The sequence below is a fragment of the Octopus sinensis genome, linkage group LG11, assembly GCF_006345805.1.
Source record: "Octopus sinensis linkage group LG11, ASM634580v1, whole genome shotgun sequence".
In the NCBI taxonomy this organism is placed as follows: domain Eukaryota; kingdom Metazoa; phylum Mollusca; class Cephalopoda; order Octopoda; family Octopodidae; genus Octopus; species Octopus sinensis.
Genome location: NC_043007.1, coordinates 44,372,862 through 44,393,104, shown reverse-complemented (window position 1 = coordinate 44,393,104; position 20,243 = coordinate 44,372,862). Strand labels below are relative to the sequence as shown.

At 35.2% G+C, this 20,243-nt stretch overlaps 1 protein-coding gene across 1 annotated transcript; it reads right to left on the bottom strand.

The window, feature by feature from the left end:
• Positions 1 to 1,282: 1,282 nt before the first annotated feature.
• On the bottom strand, positions 1,283 to 15,399 carry LOC118765409. The gene is made up of 8 exons (XM_036507446.1): positions 15,257 to 15,399; positions 13,984 to 14,156; positions 12,901 to 13,145; positions 10,320 to 10,462; positions 6,968 to 7,165; positions 3,424 to 4,037; positions 2,909 to 2,987; positions 1,283 to 2,147 (listed from the first exon to the last, which is right to left on the bottom strand). Exons 2-8 carry the CDS (start codon positions 14,031 to 14,033, stop codon positions 1,434 to 1,436), a joined length of 2,043 nt encoding a protein of 680 aa, XP_036363339.1. The 5' UTR covers positions 14,034 to 14,156; positions 15,257 to 15,399; the 3' UTR covers positions 1,283 to 1,433.
• Positions 15,400 to 20,243: the final 4,844 nt, after the last annotated feature.

Below are 20,243 nucleotides of genomic sequence, written 5' to 3'. Positions count from 1 at the left end.
AGATATATATATATATAGATAGATATATATATATATAGATAGATAGATATATATATTATATAGATAGATATATATATATATATAGATAGATATATATATATATATAGATATATATATATATATATATAGAGATATATATATATAGATATATATATATAGATATATATATATATATATATATATATATATATATATATATATATATTATATATATATACATGAGCAAAACGCACCCCCCCCTTTCCCTCCCTCCCCCCTCCGTCCAGTGCTGAGTTGTCAAACATTTAAACCAAATTTTCTCAAAACAACTTGTCCGACCATCCCATAGGCCTCCCCTTTGAGAAATACTGATTTAACCTAAATTTGAGACACCAGCAAAAGAAGAAATAAAGATAGACTTTTTTTCTATTCCAAAGAGAAACGATTTCCCACGGCTTTATCAATCGCATTCTCACCTGGAATCAATTTAAAAAATTTTTTCAAGATTTATACATGCCCTGATACCAGTATCTACATATCAAATGTGAGCGCAATCGGATGGAGGATGCCCGAGATCCTAGAAGACACAGACAGAACGGATTTTATCTAAGAGATATTCTCTTTTACTCTCTTTTACTTATTTCAGTCATTTGACTGTGGCCATGCTGGAGCACCGCCTTTAGTTGAGCAAATCAACCCCACTACTTATTCTTTGCAAGCCTAGTACTTATTCTATTGGTCTCTTTTGCCGAACCACTAAGTTACGGGGATATAAACACACCAGCATCGGTTGTCAAGCGATGTTGGAGGGACAAACACAGACACACAAACATACACACACACACATATATATATATGTATATATACATATATACAATGGGCTTCTTTTAGTTTCCGTCTACGAAATCCACTTACAAGGCTTTGGTCGGCCCGAGGCTATAGTAGAAGACACTTGCTCAAGGTGCCATGCAGTGGGACTGAACCTAGAACCATGTGGTTCATAAGCAAGCAACTTACCACACAGCCACTCCTACACCTATATGTATATATATATATATATTGTTGGAATTTACAAAAAAAAACCAACAAAAGATGAAGACAGGTGTGTAAACAACAAACAGATGTATTAGTTTAACGCTCAGGAAGTGAGAAAGTCTTTTACGTTTCAAGCCTATGCCCTTCAACAGAAAGGAACACAGAAATAAACAGAGAGAGAAAATTAAAAAAAGGTTTAGTGGTTAGCAATCAATCATAGCGTCAATTCAAATCACTTATTCACATTTTAGAAAACAAACAATTTTAATTAATTTGAAAAGGACTTTATACATAATTACAAATACTTCTTAGATGGAAAATTATATAATTAGATTATCATTTTGTGTGATTTAACAAAAATTTGAAAGGTTCTTTTTTCTTTTTTTTTGTTTGTTTGTTTTTGCCAAATATTTTCCCTTTTAGAGAATTATACATATATGTTTTGATTTGCGATGTTTAGGTGTTGCTTTATTATCACAGGGATTTTCATCATTTTTTGTGTTTGATGATGAGGAATTATTTACATCTTCAGAACTTTTAACATCTTGAACAGGAATACTTTCAGTCTCTGGGATTATTCCTTCATTAAGTTCATTATTCTCATTCTCATTTTCATTTGGTAAATTTTCTGTGCTAGGCTCATTTCTTGCTTCCTCATTTAAAATATTTTCTGTGTCTTCATCATCTACAGAAATCTTGAGTGCCATGTCATCCATTGTTGTACAGGAACTCTTGTTGCCTGCCTCAGAGTTTTGGTTTGTCATTCCATTAGAAAATCTTTTTACACAGCACACACTAACTGAACTGTTACAATCCAATCCATTATTATCATTTACTTCAGTACTGTCTTCTACTTTTCCATCAAATCCGTTCCTGCTTTCCAAGTTTTCCTCCACCAAGGTTATTTTAATTTGGGTATCTTCTTCTTTTACTTGTACATTTTCTTCTTTTTCTTCTTCTTTCCTAATATTAGTTTCTTCTTTTTCATCTTCTTCCCCTTTCTTATTTACTTCTTTCTCATACTTATTATCTTCTTTTTCTTCTTTTTCATCTTCTCTCTCTTTCTCTTCTTTCTTATTTTCTTCCTCATGAACATCATCATCACTTTTTTCTTTCTGCCATGTTATAATACACTTGAAAAAGAAAAAAAGAAAAGAATTACAAATAACCACTCATTATTTAAAGAAAAATATTGACAAATTAATATTGATAATTAAATATATTTTAATTGTGCCAAAGTTCTGGCTGATATTAGGAATTGGTATTTTCCATGTCAAAATGTATTCTTTCTGCTCAAGGGCTAAGAGTTGTTGTTCATATTGTTCTTGTTTAGCCCCAGGTTGACTTTGATTTAACAAACCTATAATTAAAGGTGCAGAAGAGTCAGAGGCATATGACATAGAAGAAAATTGGAAGTCCTTATGGGATAATCAACTGATGGCAACAGACAAAGTCTGTGGTTGGAGCAAAGATTCTGCCAGATCAAAGGTGATATGGTGGTGGAATAGTGAAGTCAACAGAGCCATAAAAGAAAAGCGATGGGTTTGGAAAGAATGGGAAAACTAATATTTCTGCCAATCTGACATCATAGACTGATAGCTTATATTATCAACCCCAGAAAGATGAAAGATAAAGATGACTTTGATAGGATTTGAACTCAGAGGGTAAAGAGCCAAATTAGTACCTCAACACATTAAGGTAATTTGTCTATTGCCTTAATGACTCTGCCAACCTTATTACCTCATATACATGTGACCACAGGGGAAAATATTAACAAGAAAGGTGAAGCTTACTTCAGGGAAGAAAGTACTGGAAAACTGTTTAGTTGAGGATTATTGAAATGCAAAAATAGGTTTAAAAATTGTTTTCATTAGTAGAAAGTTTCTTCACTTACTTCTTCTAAAGACAAAACTTGAGTCTCTTCTGGTTGTATGTTAAAAAGATTAACAAGATTTCCCTTATTATCTGAAGATCTGAAAGAAAATAATTTAATGTAAACATGTGTGTTTTTTCTACATACATACGTACGTACACACACACACACACACCACACACCACACACACACAGTCTCTATTCACCAAATCCACCCACAAGACCCTGGTCAGCCTAAGGCTATAATAGAAGACACCTGCCCAAGGTGCCGTGCAGTAGGACTGAACCCAGAACCACAGTTATATATATATATATATATATATTATATATATATATCATTTTACAACAAGAAATAACAACTAGATTATCCTCGAAATGAAGAGTAATTCTTGTTGACTTAGTCCTAGCTGCACTGTATGTGAAAAATCCAATAGACTGCCATTTCTACCTCTCTACTGCTCTAACAATAAATAAATACATAAATAAATATATAAAATAATTAATAAATCAATTAAATAAAAAGATTTATATCTTACTTTGCTGAAACGGAAGAAATAATATCTAAAGCTAATTTCTGCAAAGCCATATATTCAGGAATTTCATATGAATATTTTCCACATATTTCTGAAACAGTGACAGTAACCATACCCTTTGTATTTACATATTTACCCCTCTTTGTATGCCAGCAGCTGTCACTAAACACTACATTATAGGGTAAAATTTGAAAATATGAAAGGAATGTTGGTATTTTTTCAGTACAGACAAAATGCAAAAGTCTCTGTTTCGATTTCCGTTGACGATTGAAAGCTATGTTTAGTTCCTCAAGAGATTTTGAAGATTCAAAATAATCATCACACACAAACATTACAATTACATCTGCTTCTTCAAGTAAAGCCAATCTGTCATGAATTGATGTGCTGAAGAGAAGGACCTGCATCTCTGAGAAAAGATCTTGAAGAATTGAAATCAAAATGGCAGCAAATTTCATATCTTGGGGTGCAAAACAAAAGAGTATTTTGCATGGTTTTTTATAAATATCATAATCCGCTTTAGCAGTTATCTTTTTTCCCTTGAGTTCGTAATTATCTTCAAGTTGAATTTGTCTGAGAAGTGATAATTGATCCAAGAGAGTAATATTTCCATTGTTCAACTGTGAAATAAAAGAAAAAGAGGTAAGTAAATTATAAATGTCTCGCTCTTCAATTAAAGGAAGGAAAATAATGATAATTTGCAATATCTTTATTGTTTATTCATTACTTGTTTCAGTCATTGGACTGCAACCATGCAGGGCACCAAATTGAAAGATTTAGACAAAGAAATCAACCCCAGTACTTTTTTAAAACCTGGTACTTATTCTATCAGTCACTTTTGCCAAAACATTAAGTTATGGGGACATAAACAAACCAACATAAAGACACACATATATGTATAGATACATATATATATATATATATATATATATATATATTGAGAGAGAGAGAGGGATAGAGAAATATATACATATTTACAGACATACATGCACACACACACACACACACACACACACACACAGAATGGATTCTTTCAATTTCTGTCTAGCAGATCCACTCACAAGGCTTTGGTTGACCTGGAGCTAAAGTAGGAGACATTTCCCAAAAATGACAGCCTTTAAGAAAGAGGGAAAAACCTCCTCATCGAAACAAAACTCTGGAAGAAAACCAAAAGTTTCAGATAGGGACCATCAGACTCTTACACAAATTGTAAGAAATGATCACAAAAGTACAGCTCCCAAAATTACTATAGAGCTTAATGACCACCTTCAGAACCTAGTTTCCACAAGAACTGTTCACTGGGAGCTGCACAAAGCCGGATTTCATGGGAGGGCTGCAGTCAGAAAACCACTACTTTCAAAAACAAACATTGCAAAGCATTTCGAGTGGAGTAAAAACCTACAGAATTGGTCCCTAGAGCAGTAGAAGAATGTTATTTTCTTGGATGAGTCATTCTTTACATTATTTCCAACCACCAGCTGAGTATACATGTGGAGACATCCAAAAGAAGCATTTGACCTAGACTGCCTTCTTCCAACTGTTAAGCATGAGGGAAGATCTGTGATGATCTGGGAGGCTATAGTTTGGAAATCCACTGGCCCAATGGTTTCCCTTCATGGCAGAATTAGTAGTCAAGACTATTTAAGCATTTTATGTGATCAAATTCATCATATGGTTGGGGAACTGTTTTCGGAGGGAAACACAATCTTTCAGGATGATAATGCACCAATTTACACAGCTAAAGTTGTTACTGAATGGCACGAGGAACATTCTAGTGAAGTTGAACATCTTATCTGGCCACCACAGTCTCCAGATCTCACTATTATTGAACATTTATAGTACATTTTAGAAAAACAAGTAAGGAGTCGATATCCAAGAACTGAAGACTGTTTAAGCTGAAGAATGGACAAAAATTCCTTTGGAAACAATTCAAACTTTGTATGAACCCATACCTCATAGAATTCAAGCTGTAATTACTGCCAAAGACGGTCCTACCCCATATTAAAATAAATTTGTTTAAAATTTTAAGGTGTTTCCATTATTTTGTCCAACCCCTGTATATAAAACAGGCTTTTTCTAGTTTCCCTCTACCAAATCTATTCACAAGTCTTTGGTCAGCTCAAGGCTATAGTAGAAGACACTTGCCCAAGGTGCCAGAGAGTGGGACTGAACCCAGAACTGTGTGATTGGGAAGCAAGCTTCTTATCACACAGCCACATCTGTGCCTAAATGATGACTTTTTCACGGTTCCCAAGTGCCAAATTCCATTCACAGGGTATTGAACAACCTGAGGCTCCTCCAGCAGAAAACATTAAACCCATATGCCTTAATGAGAGATCAAATCTAGAACCACATAGTTGCAAAGCAAACTTCTTAACCGCAAATGGTGTGTCTTTGTTGTCGTCATTGTTGACATCATCATCATCATCGTTATCATCATAATCATTGTCACCATCACCACCACCATTGTTTTTTAGTTCACTTTGTCATGCTGGCACATTGGACAGGACACTTTTGAGGCAATATTTTACAGCTAAATGCCAATCCAAACACCAATTTTTTCAGTCTTCTTTCACATGTAGTGATAGTGTGCATATTCTAAAAATCTAGATTATATAAGAAGAGTATGTGTGTGTGCATGCGTGCACAGGTGTACATGTGCATGTGTGTGTGTGTGTGTACATATCTATACATGTATATATATATATACATGTATATATATATACATATATATATGTATGTATATATACATATATATACATATATATATGTATGTATATATACATATATATATATTATATATATATATATATAATATATATATATATATATTATATATATATATATATATATATATATATATATATATATATATACACATACATATATATATTATATATATATATATGCATGTATATATATACACATATATATACATATATATACATATATACATATATATATATGTAAGTATATATGTGTGTATTATATATATATATACTAGCACTATGTGCTAGTGCATGCATATACAGCTGCGTGCGTGCACACATACACGCGAGTACTGTCCAAATCTCCGACCAATCACATACAGCTAGCTGGCATTCAATTGGCATATCAAGTTTCAGGCATTTTGATTGGGTTTAGGATAGAGAATTCACAAAAAATTCACTTCAATTGATTTTTTAATGGCTTTGTTGGGTGACTGGGGAAATGTAAAGATGTGCACAACCAACCTTGAACAGTTTTGAATGACCATAGAAAGTGCGAGCCCTCTAACTGAAAAAATTGTGGATTTGAATAAAGGACACGCACGCAGGCATTTTGCCGTTTATATATATAGATACATATATATATATATATATATATATGCATGTAAATATATACATATATATACACACACACATATATACATACATGTACATATATACATATATAAATATATATATTATATGTATGAAGGTATATGCAAGTGAAGTGTGTGTGTGCATGCATGTGTGTGTATGTGTGCTTGTGTGCGTGAGAGAGAGAGAAAGAGATATGACACACTTACTTTGCTTTTACTCGTCATCCAACTAAATTCATGTTGCAAAGTTTGGTCTTTGTAGCATTTATTTAGAAGAGGTGATAAGCAGCTCAGAACAGGAACCAAACAATCTCCCCGGGCATCTATCATATGTAGAGGACCAAACCACTGAGGTGTTGACGGCACATCATCAATGCAGACAGGTACCAAAACCATAGGATTTGTCTGAAATGAACAATTAAATTGATTAATTCATTAACATTCAAGTGAAATGGTCATCAGAAGCATAGTACATGTTACAAAGTCATGCTCACTTGCAAGTGATGGTTTTGGTATGTCTATATTTTTTCTGAAAAATCCTCATAAGAGATTGATATATACAACTCAAATTATAAACTGACAGTAATTAAGAGTTCAGTTAATAATAGATCGTTAAACTCTAACGTAATTAAATTGCAGTAAATCCAAGTGGGATGACATGCAGGTATATACATAATCAGCTAAAATGATCTTTAAGAGCAAACATATTTGGCAGAAATGGAGAAAAGCATATATTTTACATATAGTTCACACTTTAATTGTATTCAATAGCTGTTTCATAATGATAAACATCATTGAATGTATAATTACATAATTGTCGTACACAATTAATTGATTTGAGTTAAATTAAATTAATTTGTTCGTTTTTGGATTTGGTTTGCAAGATTCTTTATATGAGTTCGTGTGTTGAAGCATATTCTGTTGTGTCTGGGGAGAGTCATTTTCTTTTTGTGCCTTATAATGTAACACACGCACCGGTAAAAATTCCACTTATTTCTTATTTTTATTTTCCTAAAATTTTCGTTGCATCTTGCAACCTTTCCAACAGTCTTGACTCTGTCCGTTATTTACACTGCGTTCCTTTTTGTTTGTGCGCATGTGTGCGGGTCAGTGTGTTTGTGTGTGCCTATGCATGCATGAACGTATGTATGTGTGTATGTATGTATGCATGTGTATGTATGTATATATGTGTGTGTATGCATATGTATATATGTATGTATGTGTGTGCATCTGTATGTATCCTATAAATTACCATTATGTAAGTATACTTTTTCAGAAACGAATTTTCAAAGTGATGTCTGTAAATCAGAGTATTTTTCTCAACTTGAACATAGCAATGACACATTTCAATGGGTGTTCTCTTCAACAGTCTTCAAGTGATATTCTTGAGCTAGGCTAAGGATTAAATCTGAAACTTATTTTATCAACTGGATATAAGGTCCTAACCACTAGCCTGTTGTCCTGAAGGACAATTGAGTTATTCTTTTAGTCTCAAACACTTGTATTTATATTTTAGAGTTGAGTGTGAGGATGTTGGGTGTTTGTTGTGTTTTTGTTACTGCTCTGGTTAAACCTTCTTAGACATACTACATGTGGGATGAACCAATTATGGAGCTTGTATGTGGTCATTTGGTCAGATAGAAATAGCAATCAAATGTTCTTTGAATCTCATTCTTCTATCTAAAGAAAAAAATGGATCTGTTGGACAATGTAAACCTAGATACACAATGTCTGACAAAAAATATGGAATGATCATTTCTGGTATGTGTTTGATCAAAGGTAGGATCTCTGATCAAGAATCATCTAGAGATAAATAGCACTAACACATAAGGAATTTGGAAAACTCCAAGAAGTCATATTCTTAGTGAGACCAAGTACATTATTCCAGTAATGGCAGACTTCCCAAAGATTCTGCTTTGTATTCTTTTAGTTTTTCATCTTACACATTCCCCTTTTTAGTGTAGCCAAATCTTCCTCAACAAATTTTCACTCCTAAATTTTTGGCTTACACAGAACTAGCAGGTGGAATATTTAAAAGGTGACCATAAAATGACCAGATATAAATAGAACAGTAGGATGTGACAAAGTAACACATTTTTGGTTAAATTACCTTACAAGTACATGCAGGCAATTGGGAAAATATTCAACAATTTACTGAGAGACAAAGAAAAACAAAACAAAACAAAAAAAAAAACATCTCAACTTAGTCATCAGCACTGAGGAAGTATCAAACTTCAAAATTGCAGAACCATACATAACCTCTTTGTCTATGATGTACAAAATCTTAATGTTAACTTTAGTGCAATAAAAAGCATACATCAAAAACAGAAAAGTTGCTGTAAGGACTTATGTGGATGTAACGATGAGTCATTATTTAACAAATTCATAACTGAAGAACTCAAAAATCTATCTGATCCTTTCACTTAGACACTTCTGATGAAATTGTGGTAATAATTACTGATATTATTACTATAACTATACATGCTATATTTACTACTGTTATTATTACTACAGCTGGAGGCACAATGGCCCAGTGGCTAGGGCAGTGGACTTGCAGTTGTAGGGTCACGGTTTCAATTCCCAGACCGGGCGTTGTGAGTGTTTATTGAGCAAAAATACCTGAAAGCTCCACGAGGCTCTGGCAAGGGGTGGTGGTGAACCTTGATGTACTCTTTTGCCACAACTTTCTCTCACTCTTTCTTCTGTAGACCTGCTCACTTAGCCAGCAGAGTGGCATCATTTGAAGGCTAAAACAATGCAAAGTGCATTGTGACCAGTGATGTGTAGCAACATCTTTTTTTTTTTTTTGATAGCCTGGTCGATCACATGATCATGTGAATATTACTACAGAGAGTTGAAAACGAGGCTTAGAAGTGGTATCTAAAACATGGCTGTCTGCTGACTGGCAAGGTTCATGACTAAAGCTACAACTGATGGGTACTGTCCTCTTGTTCTTAGAAAAGTAAAGTCTATTTACAGCCAATCTTTTCAGCCTTCTGTATCAATGAAATTGAGAATTGTTACACTACGACAGAAATATTTTACAGATATGTTTCAATTAATTTAAAAGATAATGAAGAATTGTAAGCATTTAATTATTAACCAATCTGTCTTTATTTTTATTCCTGGTGTTTGAAATCTAACTTTAAAAAATAAGATTCATTAAATAAAGTTTTGATAGATGGTTTTAATTTAAATATAGGTTTCAAATTCTGGCACAAGGCTAGCAAGTTCAGAGCAGCGGTGTAAGTTGATTACACCAACTCCTGTGCTTAACTGGTACTTATTTTATCAACCCCAAAAGGACAAACGGCAAAGTCGATATCAGCGGAATTAGAACTCAGAACATGAAATTTCACCCAGCATGTGAACAATTCTTTCAGCTTACAGCTTTGTTTTAATTTAAATATCAACATTTTAAAATGTCAGTGTTTGTATCACCAAAACATAAGACAATCTTGTGTTAGGGTGGGTAGGTTGGTTATCAAAAGGGTTAAACAGTAGAACAAAAAAAACTTAAAAACAAAATTTAAAAAATTAATCACAAGGGTTTTCTCACTCTTTCTTCAGAGATACTCAAAGCAATGGCAATACTGAATTCTTCTTGGCACATAAGAGATTCGAAGTATGCTGGTGCAATGAGGATGACACAGCATTTAGAACATTCCAAAGCTTTGTAGATGGATTGCTGCCAATCACTACCTGAAATATAATAAAGAACAAATATGTATTTATTGATTACACTAGCATGATAAATAGAGACAATTGGTTGACTTTTAAAGAACAGAGATATCTATTGATGGATTATAAATTCTGTTGAGTTTAGGAGTTGTGCTGTTCACTCATCTTCAAAAGGCTCTCATAGGGCAGAATAAGAGTAACTACAACTAGGTATTAAACCTAGATCAGCAGCTTGGTGCACTGGGAGTTAAATGACTGCCTCTGACACTACCATAGATATGTCATTGAGAGAACTGCTACATGGTCACTTGATCTACATGAAACAACAGTCAAATCTCCATCAAATCACCTTTAAACTAGAAGACATGTTGAATAATATAATCTTAGATAACACATCTGATAAAGTGTCTAATTAACAGTCATTAAAATGCTGGATAGAATTCTCTGTAACCCAAGTTCAAATCTGTCCGAGGACAACATTGCCCTTCATCCTTTCAGAGTCATTAAAAAAATCCCACTCCAAAGTTGTGGATCAGCAGATCTGTAAGAATGTTAGACTGGGATGCCTTATAGTAGTTGTTCTGGATCGTTGTCGTCATCGTCGTCATCGCCGCCGCCGTCGTCGTCATCATCATCACCATCAGCAGCAACAGCACCACCACCACTGCTACCGCCACCACCACCAACAACAACAACACTGACAATGTCATTAGTAGTGTCTACTCGAGAGGGGAAGAACTTATCCAAAGTTGTTATACATTAATGGCACACCATCTGTTTGCACAACTCAATATAGAGAGTGAACTTATGAAGTCCTCTTGTAATTTTAATGTTATGTTCACATTTAGAATTGCAGACCTTCAGCTATAATATGGCCAATCCTTTAACCATATTTTTTCCTCAGTCAACAGGAAGTGGTGGAGCTGCATTATCAACTTCTTGCCCTGCAGTTCACTCTTTTTTTTTATCAACATCAGCTCCACATTAGATAAAACTTATTAAATCATGTTTTATGCAAGTTCAAACCAGTCATATCCAACCCAAATATTCTACCTGTTTTATGTTAAAACCAGTGAGATCAAGTCTCTCACACCTACCCTGTAATGTTATTCTAAAAGTAAACAGCTACATCAGTGAAATTCTGAAACTATGAGATATCATCATTATTATCATCATCATCATTGTCATCGTCATCATCATTTAACGTCCTCCTTCCATGCTGGCATGGGTTGTACAGTTTGACAGGAGCTAGCCAGGCAAAAGAGCCTGCACAATGCTTCTGTGTCTGCTTTGGCATGGTTTTTATGGCTGGATGCCCTTTTGAATGCCAACCACTTTACAGTGTGAACTGGGTGCTTTTTAAGTGGCACCTGCACTAGCAGGGTCACCAAGTAACTTTGCAAGAAAAGGAATTTTTGAGAGAGAAGGGGGCGTTGGAGGAGATCTTGTGTCAGATGATGAAAGGTTAGAGTGTGACAGAGAGACAGAAATAGATGTACATGGTTACCCAGCCAGAGAGAGAGAGAGAGAGAGAGAGAGGAAGAGAGGGAGAAGAAGAGAGGGAAAGAAAGAAAGGGAGAGAAAGAAAGTGAGAGTTAACAAAAATGAAGGCAGAAATACATGATTAATTCAAAGCAAGTGAAGCCACATGGTTTAGTGGTTAGGGTATTTGGCTTACAATCGTAAGGTCATCATGAGTCCAATTCCCAGTGATGCATTGTGTTCTTGAGCAAAACACTTTATTTCACATTGTTCCAGTCCACTCACCTCGCAAAAATGAGTAGTACCTGTATTTCAAAGGGCAAGCCTTGTCACACTCTGTATCACGCTGAATCTCCCTGAGAGCTACATTAAGTGTACACATGTCTGTAGAATACTCAGCCACCTGATCATTAATTTCATGAACAGGTTGTTCCATTGATCAGATCAACTGGAACCCTCATTGTCGTAAACAACAGAGTAAGTACCAATTCAAGGCAATATGAATGAATAAACAGGCATAGGAGTGGCTGTGTGGTATGTAGCTTGCTTACGAACCACATGGTTCCGGGTTCAGTCCCACTGCGTGGCACCTTGGGCAAGTGTCTTCTACTATAGCCTCGGGCCGATCAAAGCCTTGTGAGTAGATTTAGTAGACAGAAACTAAAAGAAGCCCGTCGTATATATATATATGTATATATGTGTGTGTGTGTGTGTGTGTGTGTGTATATGTTTGTGTGTCTGTGTTTGTCTCCCCAACATCGCTTGACAACTGATGCTGGTGTGTTTACGTCCTCATAACTTAGCAGTTCGGCAAAAGAGACTGATAGAATAAGTACTAGGCATACAAAGAATAAGTCCTGGGGTCGATTTGCTCAACTAAAGGCAGTGCTCCAGCATGGCCACAGTCAAATGACTGAAACAAGTAAAAGAGTATTAAATCTGATTGAGTATTCTGAATGCTAAACGGTTAATCATACCTGTCTCTAATTCCAATTTATCGTAAAATATCTTCAAGTCACTATTGTGTTCAGTCAAAATTTCATACACTACTTTCATTTCTTCTGTGTTTTTTGTAGGGTAAGACACAAAAATATCATATGTTGTTTTCTTAGATGTTTGTGCTTGAGCAGTTGTGGGACGCAGTAATGATGGAAGTAGCTTCTTATTGATATCCGCAGAAACACTTCGAAACTTTTCTTTAATATTTTCATTTTCATTTAATCTAAAGTAAAAAAAAAAAAGAAGGTAAAAAACAGCAAGTTCCAATTAAAGAAATAGCCTAGCTATAGGAACCCCATCATATGAGGGGTAACTTTGGCAGTATACTTTTACCACCATGAGTAATATCAAGAAATATGACACATACTATAATTATAATTCTACTTTAATGAAATTTGTGGGTGCTTATCCAAAAGGGTGAAATTAATACTAACTTTAAAAAGAAAAATATTTATTACCCTAAAATAAAACTAAATAAAACAAATTTCTCATTTGTATAATTCTTCCTGTAACTATTCTGTCATTTACTCTCTCTCTCTTTCCTCTTCCTCCTCCTCTTTTGTCTCTGTGATTTTCTCTCTTAATGTGTGTATATGTGCATGTGTGTGTGTAGCATTCTTCTACTAATTACCTACCACAAAGCCTAGTATGTGAACTCATCCTGTACACCTTATGTTAACTCTTTCTGTATCACTCTTTCACTTACTGTCCACTTTCTCTCAATGATGTAAAGTATGATTGGTAAAATCAACCATCCAACATTTATATCAGTTATTATTATACAGATATTTATGAGCTGGCAGTATCATTAGCATCCAGGCAAAATGCTTAGTGGCATTTTATCCATCCTTACATTCTGAGTTCAAATTCCACCGCGATCAACTTTACCTTTCATCCTTTGGGAGTCAATAAATTAAGCACTAGTGAAACACTGGGGTTGATATAATCAACTAGTCCCTTCCCAAAAATTTCAGGCCTTTGCCTTTAGTAAAAAAGATTATTATATTGATGTTTTAAATACAGAAACACAAAAATAAAAATGTGTACAAGAAGAAACTTACCGACAATCCATATATTGTATGTTACTTATAACTGGGGGTAGATTTTCCATTGTCTCAGTATACAGGGAACCAAAATAATATCTTCAGCTTGTCGTCTATAGCAGAGAGCCATATTGAATTCATCTTGGCAGGATTTGGAACTTAAGTAGGATGTAGTTAAAATTATAACAATGCTGTTGGTAAAGAAGAATGAAGGATTTTAGATAATTCACCTCTGTGAATGATGATTTCTTTACAAGCTAACAAAGAAACCTCTAGATGGCCACTCAACTATCTAGAAAGATCAACCAAATCTCTCTCAAATCAGATTTTCCTCCTCCTTGTCATCATTTTAATGTCCACTTTTCCAAGCTTCATGGGTTAGACAGAGTTTACTGAGGCAGATTTTCTCTGGTCAAGAACCCTTGCTTTCAACAACCCTTAATCATTTCTAAGCAAGGTTGTACTTCTCTATAGCCAAACATGTTTGCACAGAATACTGGAAATGAGATAACACTGCTTGTATGAGAGTGACACTCATTTACAATTATTATGTGATGTCAAGAGAAGGCAACACATAGACACACACACACATTCTTTTATTCTTTTACTTATTTCAGTTATTTGATTGTGGCCGTGCTGGAGCACTGCCTTAAAAGGATATTTAGGAAGGGTATCCAGCCATAGAAATCATGCCAAATCAGACTGGAATCTGGTGCAGCCCCTCAGCTTGCCATCCCTGATCAAATTGTCCAACCCATGCCAGCATGGAAAACAGATGTTAACTGATGATGATGATGATGATGATGATGATGACGTTGTTGTTGTTGTTGTTGTTCACATTATTGTTGCTGTTGTTGTTTAGCCCCAAGTAAGCTCTGATTGAGCACATTTATGATCAAAGTCATTCAATCCATGACCATCCCATTCTTTTATTTGTCTAGGACTAACATTGTCTAATGTATCCTTTATTTAAAGATGGCAGGATTTGATATGAGGGAGATTTGGCTACAATTTCTAGAAGGTAGAATGTTCTTGTAAAGGCTCTCTCAATAACTGTCCATAGTACATAGCAGAAATGGTAACACTTTGCAGTATTGAAGTTCATACAATTACATTATGAGTTGTAATGCCACATGGGTTCCTTCTATTTTCTATCTTACCAGTGTCCAATGTATTAAGTAATGATGTTTATTAAACTGACCACCAAAATTTGTGGCCTTGCTTTGTATCAGCAAAAAATAACATTATATTAAATATTTAATACTGAGAAAAATAAGAAAAATAGAATTACCACTTGCATCCAAACATACAAGAGTATATTTTTTCAGGCCAAACATCTCTGTCAACTTTTATCCTTTTATTGAAAATACTTATGCTTGGATTATTCTTTTCCAATGAAGCTTTTAACAAATTTGCCTTCTTAGAATCTGTATTGCAGTAGGAAATATACACATCGTTCACATGATTTTTTTTGGCAATCTGTAAAAAAAATTAAAAAGTAGTCATAACAACAATCATTGTTTAAAGTAAGCCATCATGCTTAATACCTCCTAGACAAGTATTGGCTTGGCAGACTGCATTAGCTGTGGGCTTAAGATGTAAAACTGGCACTTCATCAGTTACGCTGATGAAGGCTTCTGTCGGTTGGTCCAACCAATGGAACAGCCTGCTCGTGAAATTAACATGCAAGGGACTGAGCACTCCACAGACATGCATACTCTTGATGTAGTTCCCAGAGGGATTCAGTGTGACACAGAACATGAGAAGGCTGGCCTTTGAAATACAGGAACCACTCATTTTTGCCAGCTGAGTATACTGGAGCATCATGAAATGAAGTTTATTGCTTAAGGACACAATGACACAATGCACTGCCAGTAATCAAACTCATGACTTTACGATCATTGGCTGAATATCCCAATCACTTAGTCACACACGTTCACCGATGTGAAACAATGGGTGGCAATTCAACCTGTATACCTTTGAGAAAAGCTCCAAACTGATGACACAGATGAGCTTTTGTCAGGGAACTAAGTAGGAGTTATTCATTAATCTGATGATGCAAGAAGGGAGAATTCATTGTTTCAACGAAGAGTACGTAGTAGCCATTAGAGCATCATTGGTGATACACAATAGTAGGAAGGAAGGCTGTGTGCTAAACTGAAAATGACCTCGCTAATGATAATGTTTCCATATTTACATATGTGTGGAGGCTCAATGGCCCAGTGGTTAGGGAAGCGGACTTGCAGTTGGAGGATCACGGTTTCGATTCCCAGACCGGGCGTTGTGTGTGTTTATTGAGCGAAAACACCTAAAAGCTCCATGAGGCTCCAGTCGGGGTGGGGGGGGGGCACCCCTGTTGTACTCTTACGCTCCAACTTTCTTTCACTCTTTCTTCCTGTTTCTTGGCATCTCATCCAGCTGGGGGGAACACATATGCCACAGAATCTGGGAAACCAGGTCCATGAGCCTGGCTAGGCTTGAAAAGAGCGCATAAATAAATAAATTTACATATGCACTATGAATTGAAATGAAAAATATACATATTATTATGTTTGTGATAATTTAAAGTTTTCACTGAGTAATATAGAAATATTGTTTCAGTTAATTGTATGATAATTGTTCAGAATTGTGACAGGCAAATCAAGTACAAAAACATCACATATAGAACTGAGTGACAGGGTTCTGTGTAGTGTCTGAGGTGGTTCTCACATGGAGTTTTATATCTCACTTTCTAGAACCTAACAATTTAATGCCACCACTGCTGCCAGATGATTTTCATCTACTGCTGATATGTCTCGGTGTTTTTTAATATTATACATCTATAACAGTTGTTTTCTCCAGACTAATACTACAGTTTATGAGGCTTTCAATGATGTATCTACTTTAAATATGATTCAACGGTTACTATTTTGAACCAATATTGCTTCTGCCACTAATAACAAATAATGTAAAAATGTAAGAAAGAGCTATACTACCTTTGAAAGGGTAGATTTTTCCCAGGTTTTCTTCAGCACTTTAAACCTCTCAAGACAATTTTTATTGGAATTACTAATTTCATTTATATTACTAGTGTAAAGTACAATCTTGAAGCTTTTCAAAGGAAGACCAATTTTCATCCAGTTACAAGCTGACTCAACCATTGTGTTAAGAACTGGAATATAACCAAAGCCCTACAAAATTAAGAAAAAGAAAAAAAGAGAAATAGAAATATTTTTGTTTTGTTTCCAGCAATTAAGCACCATCTTTAGGTGAAGGTATAGCTATGCGGTGAAGAAGTTTGCTCCCAATCAAAGTTCTTTTATGACACATTCTGTGACCTCGTGTGCGTGCATGTGTGTGTTTGTGTGTGTGTCTCTCTCTCTCTTCTGTTTTTGATTGTTTAAATTCTTCCTCTGAAGAAGGAGCTGGTTTCTAACAAAGATAGAAAGCTCCATCTTTGGAATGTAGATAACAAAAACAATGTCACATTTTAAACTTTAGAAAAGTCTTGCATAGTTTTAGTGTTTAGCTTACAGATTGTATTTGTAATGTGTGAATCAGTTGGTTGATTTCTGTTTCTGAAAACTCAAGATTATCTAGACTACTTACAAAACCAAGTGCTCCAGCTATTATTCATATAAATGTAAATTTGTAATCCGGATATAAAATCTGGAGGTTTTGATGCAGTTGTTCATAATTATCTTCTTTTTCTCTGCTTTTCAAAGATATTAACATCAGCTGGACAGCTAACCTCTGTGACAGCACATACTTTTTCTTGTCTGTCCGAAACAACAATATCCAGCCTGTTATGTTTACATTTGACAGATGTTTTGATGGGAATATTCCACCAGTATTTCTTGTGTTGATGTTTATGTACATATTCAAATACAGGGAAATACTCTTTATTTATTCCAGGACTGTCTTTTTCCCAAATGGCATTATATATTGGTTTTTGCAACGGCATGTCACATAGGGAGGTAGTACCTTGATGACAATTTTGGGAGCTGCTAATCACATGTGTGATGTCGTCCACAGAAATATTACATAATCTACATTTACAGTTGCATCTTGGAACTCCAAGAGCTTCACTGTATCTTTTGTTGATTAGGTGTTTAGCAGTAATCTCCTGTTCTTGGATTGCAAATGCATAGCCTTCAAAGTATGGTGTGATGTAGCAGTTGCGAGTCCAAGAGAGGCTTCATGTCAATGTCTCTATCTTATTGAAGTCTTCAAGTAACATACCTATGCATGTTTTTTTTTTTTGTATACTTGAGCACTTCCCCTCCGGTCTTCTTTGAAGTAAGCTAAGTAAGCTAGTCTGGCTGATTTGGGGTTGTATGGGAGCTCATCGGGGGAAGAGTACTTCCTGAAGAGTTCATTTCCAACGCGTAGGATGTTCCCTTCACTTTCCAGCACTAAATTAATGTATTTATTTTGTTGCTGTTGTTTAACAAGTGCTGTCTGAGAGAGACTGTGTAACATTCAAAGACTATCTGCACAGAGCACAAGCCCCCTACTTCCTTTATCTCTTCTTAGGCAGAGCCTGTCAACATCACTATTTTTGTAGAGATTTCCAGTTGATGTTAGAATCTTGTGGGTGTTAATGTCTATGAAGTGGATTTCTTCTACAGACCAGTCAAGTATCCCAAAAGTTGGAATCAGCACTGGTACTGCAAATGCATTGTGGGATATTGTCTTGTTGTAAAAGGAGAGCTCAGACTGCCATATTTTTCTTAGTCTGGTGTAATATTCTTGGGTCACTATCTTTATTCACAGTACCTTGGTATGATATATTTTCATCAATGCCTAGGTACCTGTAGCAGTCTTTGTGTGAGACAAGAAAGATAGTAAGATTATTTTGTGTCTGGGAGATTATCTTTCCCTGTTCAACAATCAAATAATATTTCTTCTGGCCAAATTCCACTCCTATGTCAATTGAAAATGTTATTAATTCCAGTTGATTTTTTGGCATTGTTAACATTTTAGCATAAATCCACAAAGAAATCATGGGTTACATTAATATCTCTTGATGTTGCAGACCCTAGCATGTAGTCATTTGTTTTTTATATCAGGAATGATAATGGGATGGATGGATGTATGTATGCATGCATGCATGTTTATGTGTTTATGTCACCTTGTCTTGACATGACTAATAAATAATTGCCACTGTCATACAAGCAGTGTCATTCATTTCCGATATTCTGTAAGAATATACGTATGTTCAAGGCAAAATATGACTTTGCTTGGAAACAGGTAAAGGTTGGTGACAGGAAGAACATCCAGCTGTAAAATATTTGCCTAAATAAACTCCATCCAACCCATGCAAGCATGGGAAAGTGGACACTAAAATGATGATGAAGCTAACAATATATGTGGCTGTGTGGAGATGCAGGCAAAGCTGTGTGGTAGGAAGCTTGCTTCCCAACCACAGTTAGTCTAACTGTGTGGTACCTTGGGCAAGTGTCTTCTACTATAGCCTAGGGCTGACCAAAGCCTTGTGAGTGGATTTGGTAGACAGAAACTGAAAGAAGCCTGCTGTATGTGTGTGTGTCTTTGTGTCTGTGTTTGTTCCCCAACCATCACTTGACAACCTATGCTGGTGTATTTATGTCCCAGTAACTTAGTGGTTCAGCAAAAAAGACCGATAGAATAAGTACTGGGCTTACAAAAAATAAGTCCTGGGTTCGATTTTTTTCAACTAAAATCCTTTAAGGCAGCACTGCAGCATGGCCACAGTCAAATGGCTGAAGTAAGTAAAAGAATAAAAGAAAAGAATATGTAAGTGTGTGTGTGTGTTTGTGTGTGTGTGTGTGTGTGTGTGTGTGTGTGTGTGGTGTGTGTGTGTGTGTTCTTATTTTGACATCATGTAATGACTGTAAATGTGTAGCACCATCATACAAGCAATATTATTTGTTTCCAATCTTCCATGAAAACAGGTCTTCCTTTTTATCTACCACCAACAATGAGAGTCATTAAAGCAGAACAGAGCTACTTGAAACATCTCTCATTTGTGAGCTGCATGGTTACCTTGTTAGTGCTGGTACCATGAATAAAACACCCAGTACACTCAGTAGACTGGTTACTGTTAGCAAGGACATCTAGCTATAGAAACCATTCCAAAATAGACACTTTTAGTATGGTGCTGTCTTTAGACGTATTGGATATTTTTGAACTGTCCAACTCATGTTAGCATGTTGATGATGATGATGATAGTTAATTAATCCAAGTATTCCATAGAGAATTATGTAAGAACACAAAAACTGAATAAAAAGATACTCACTTGGTTTCCAGTACCAAGT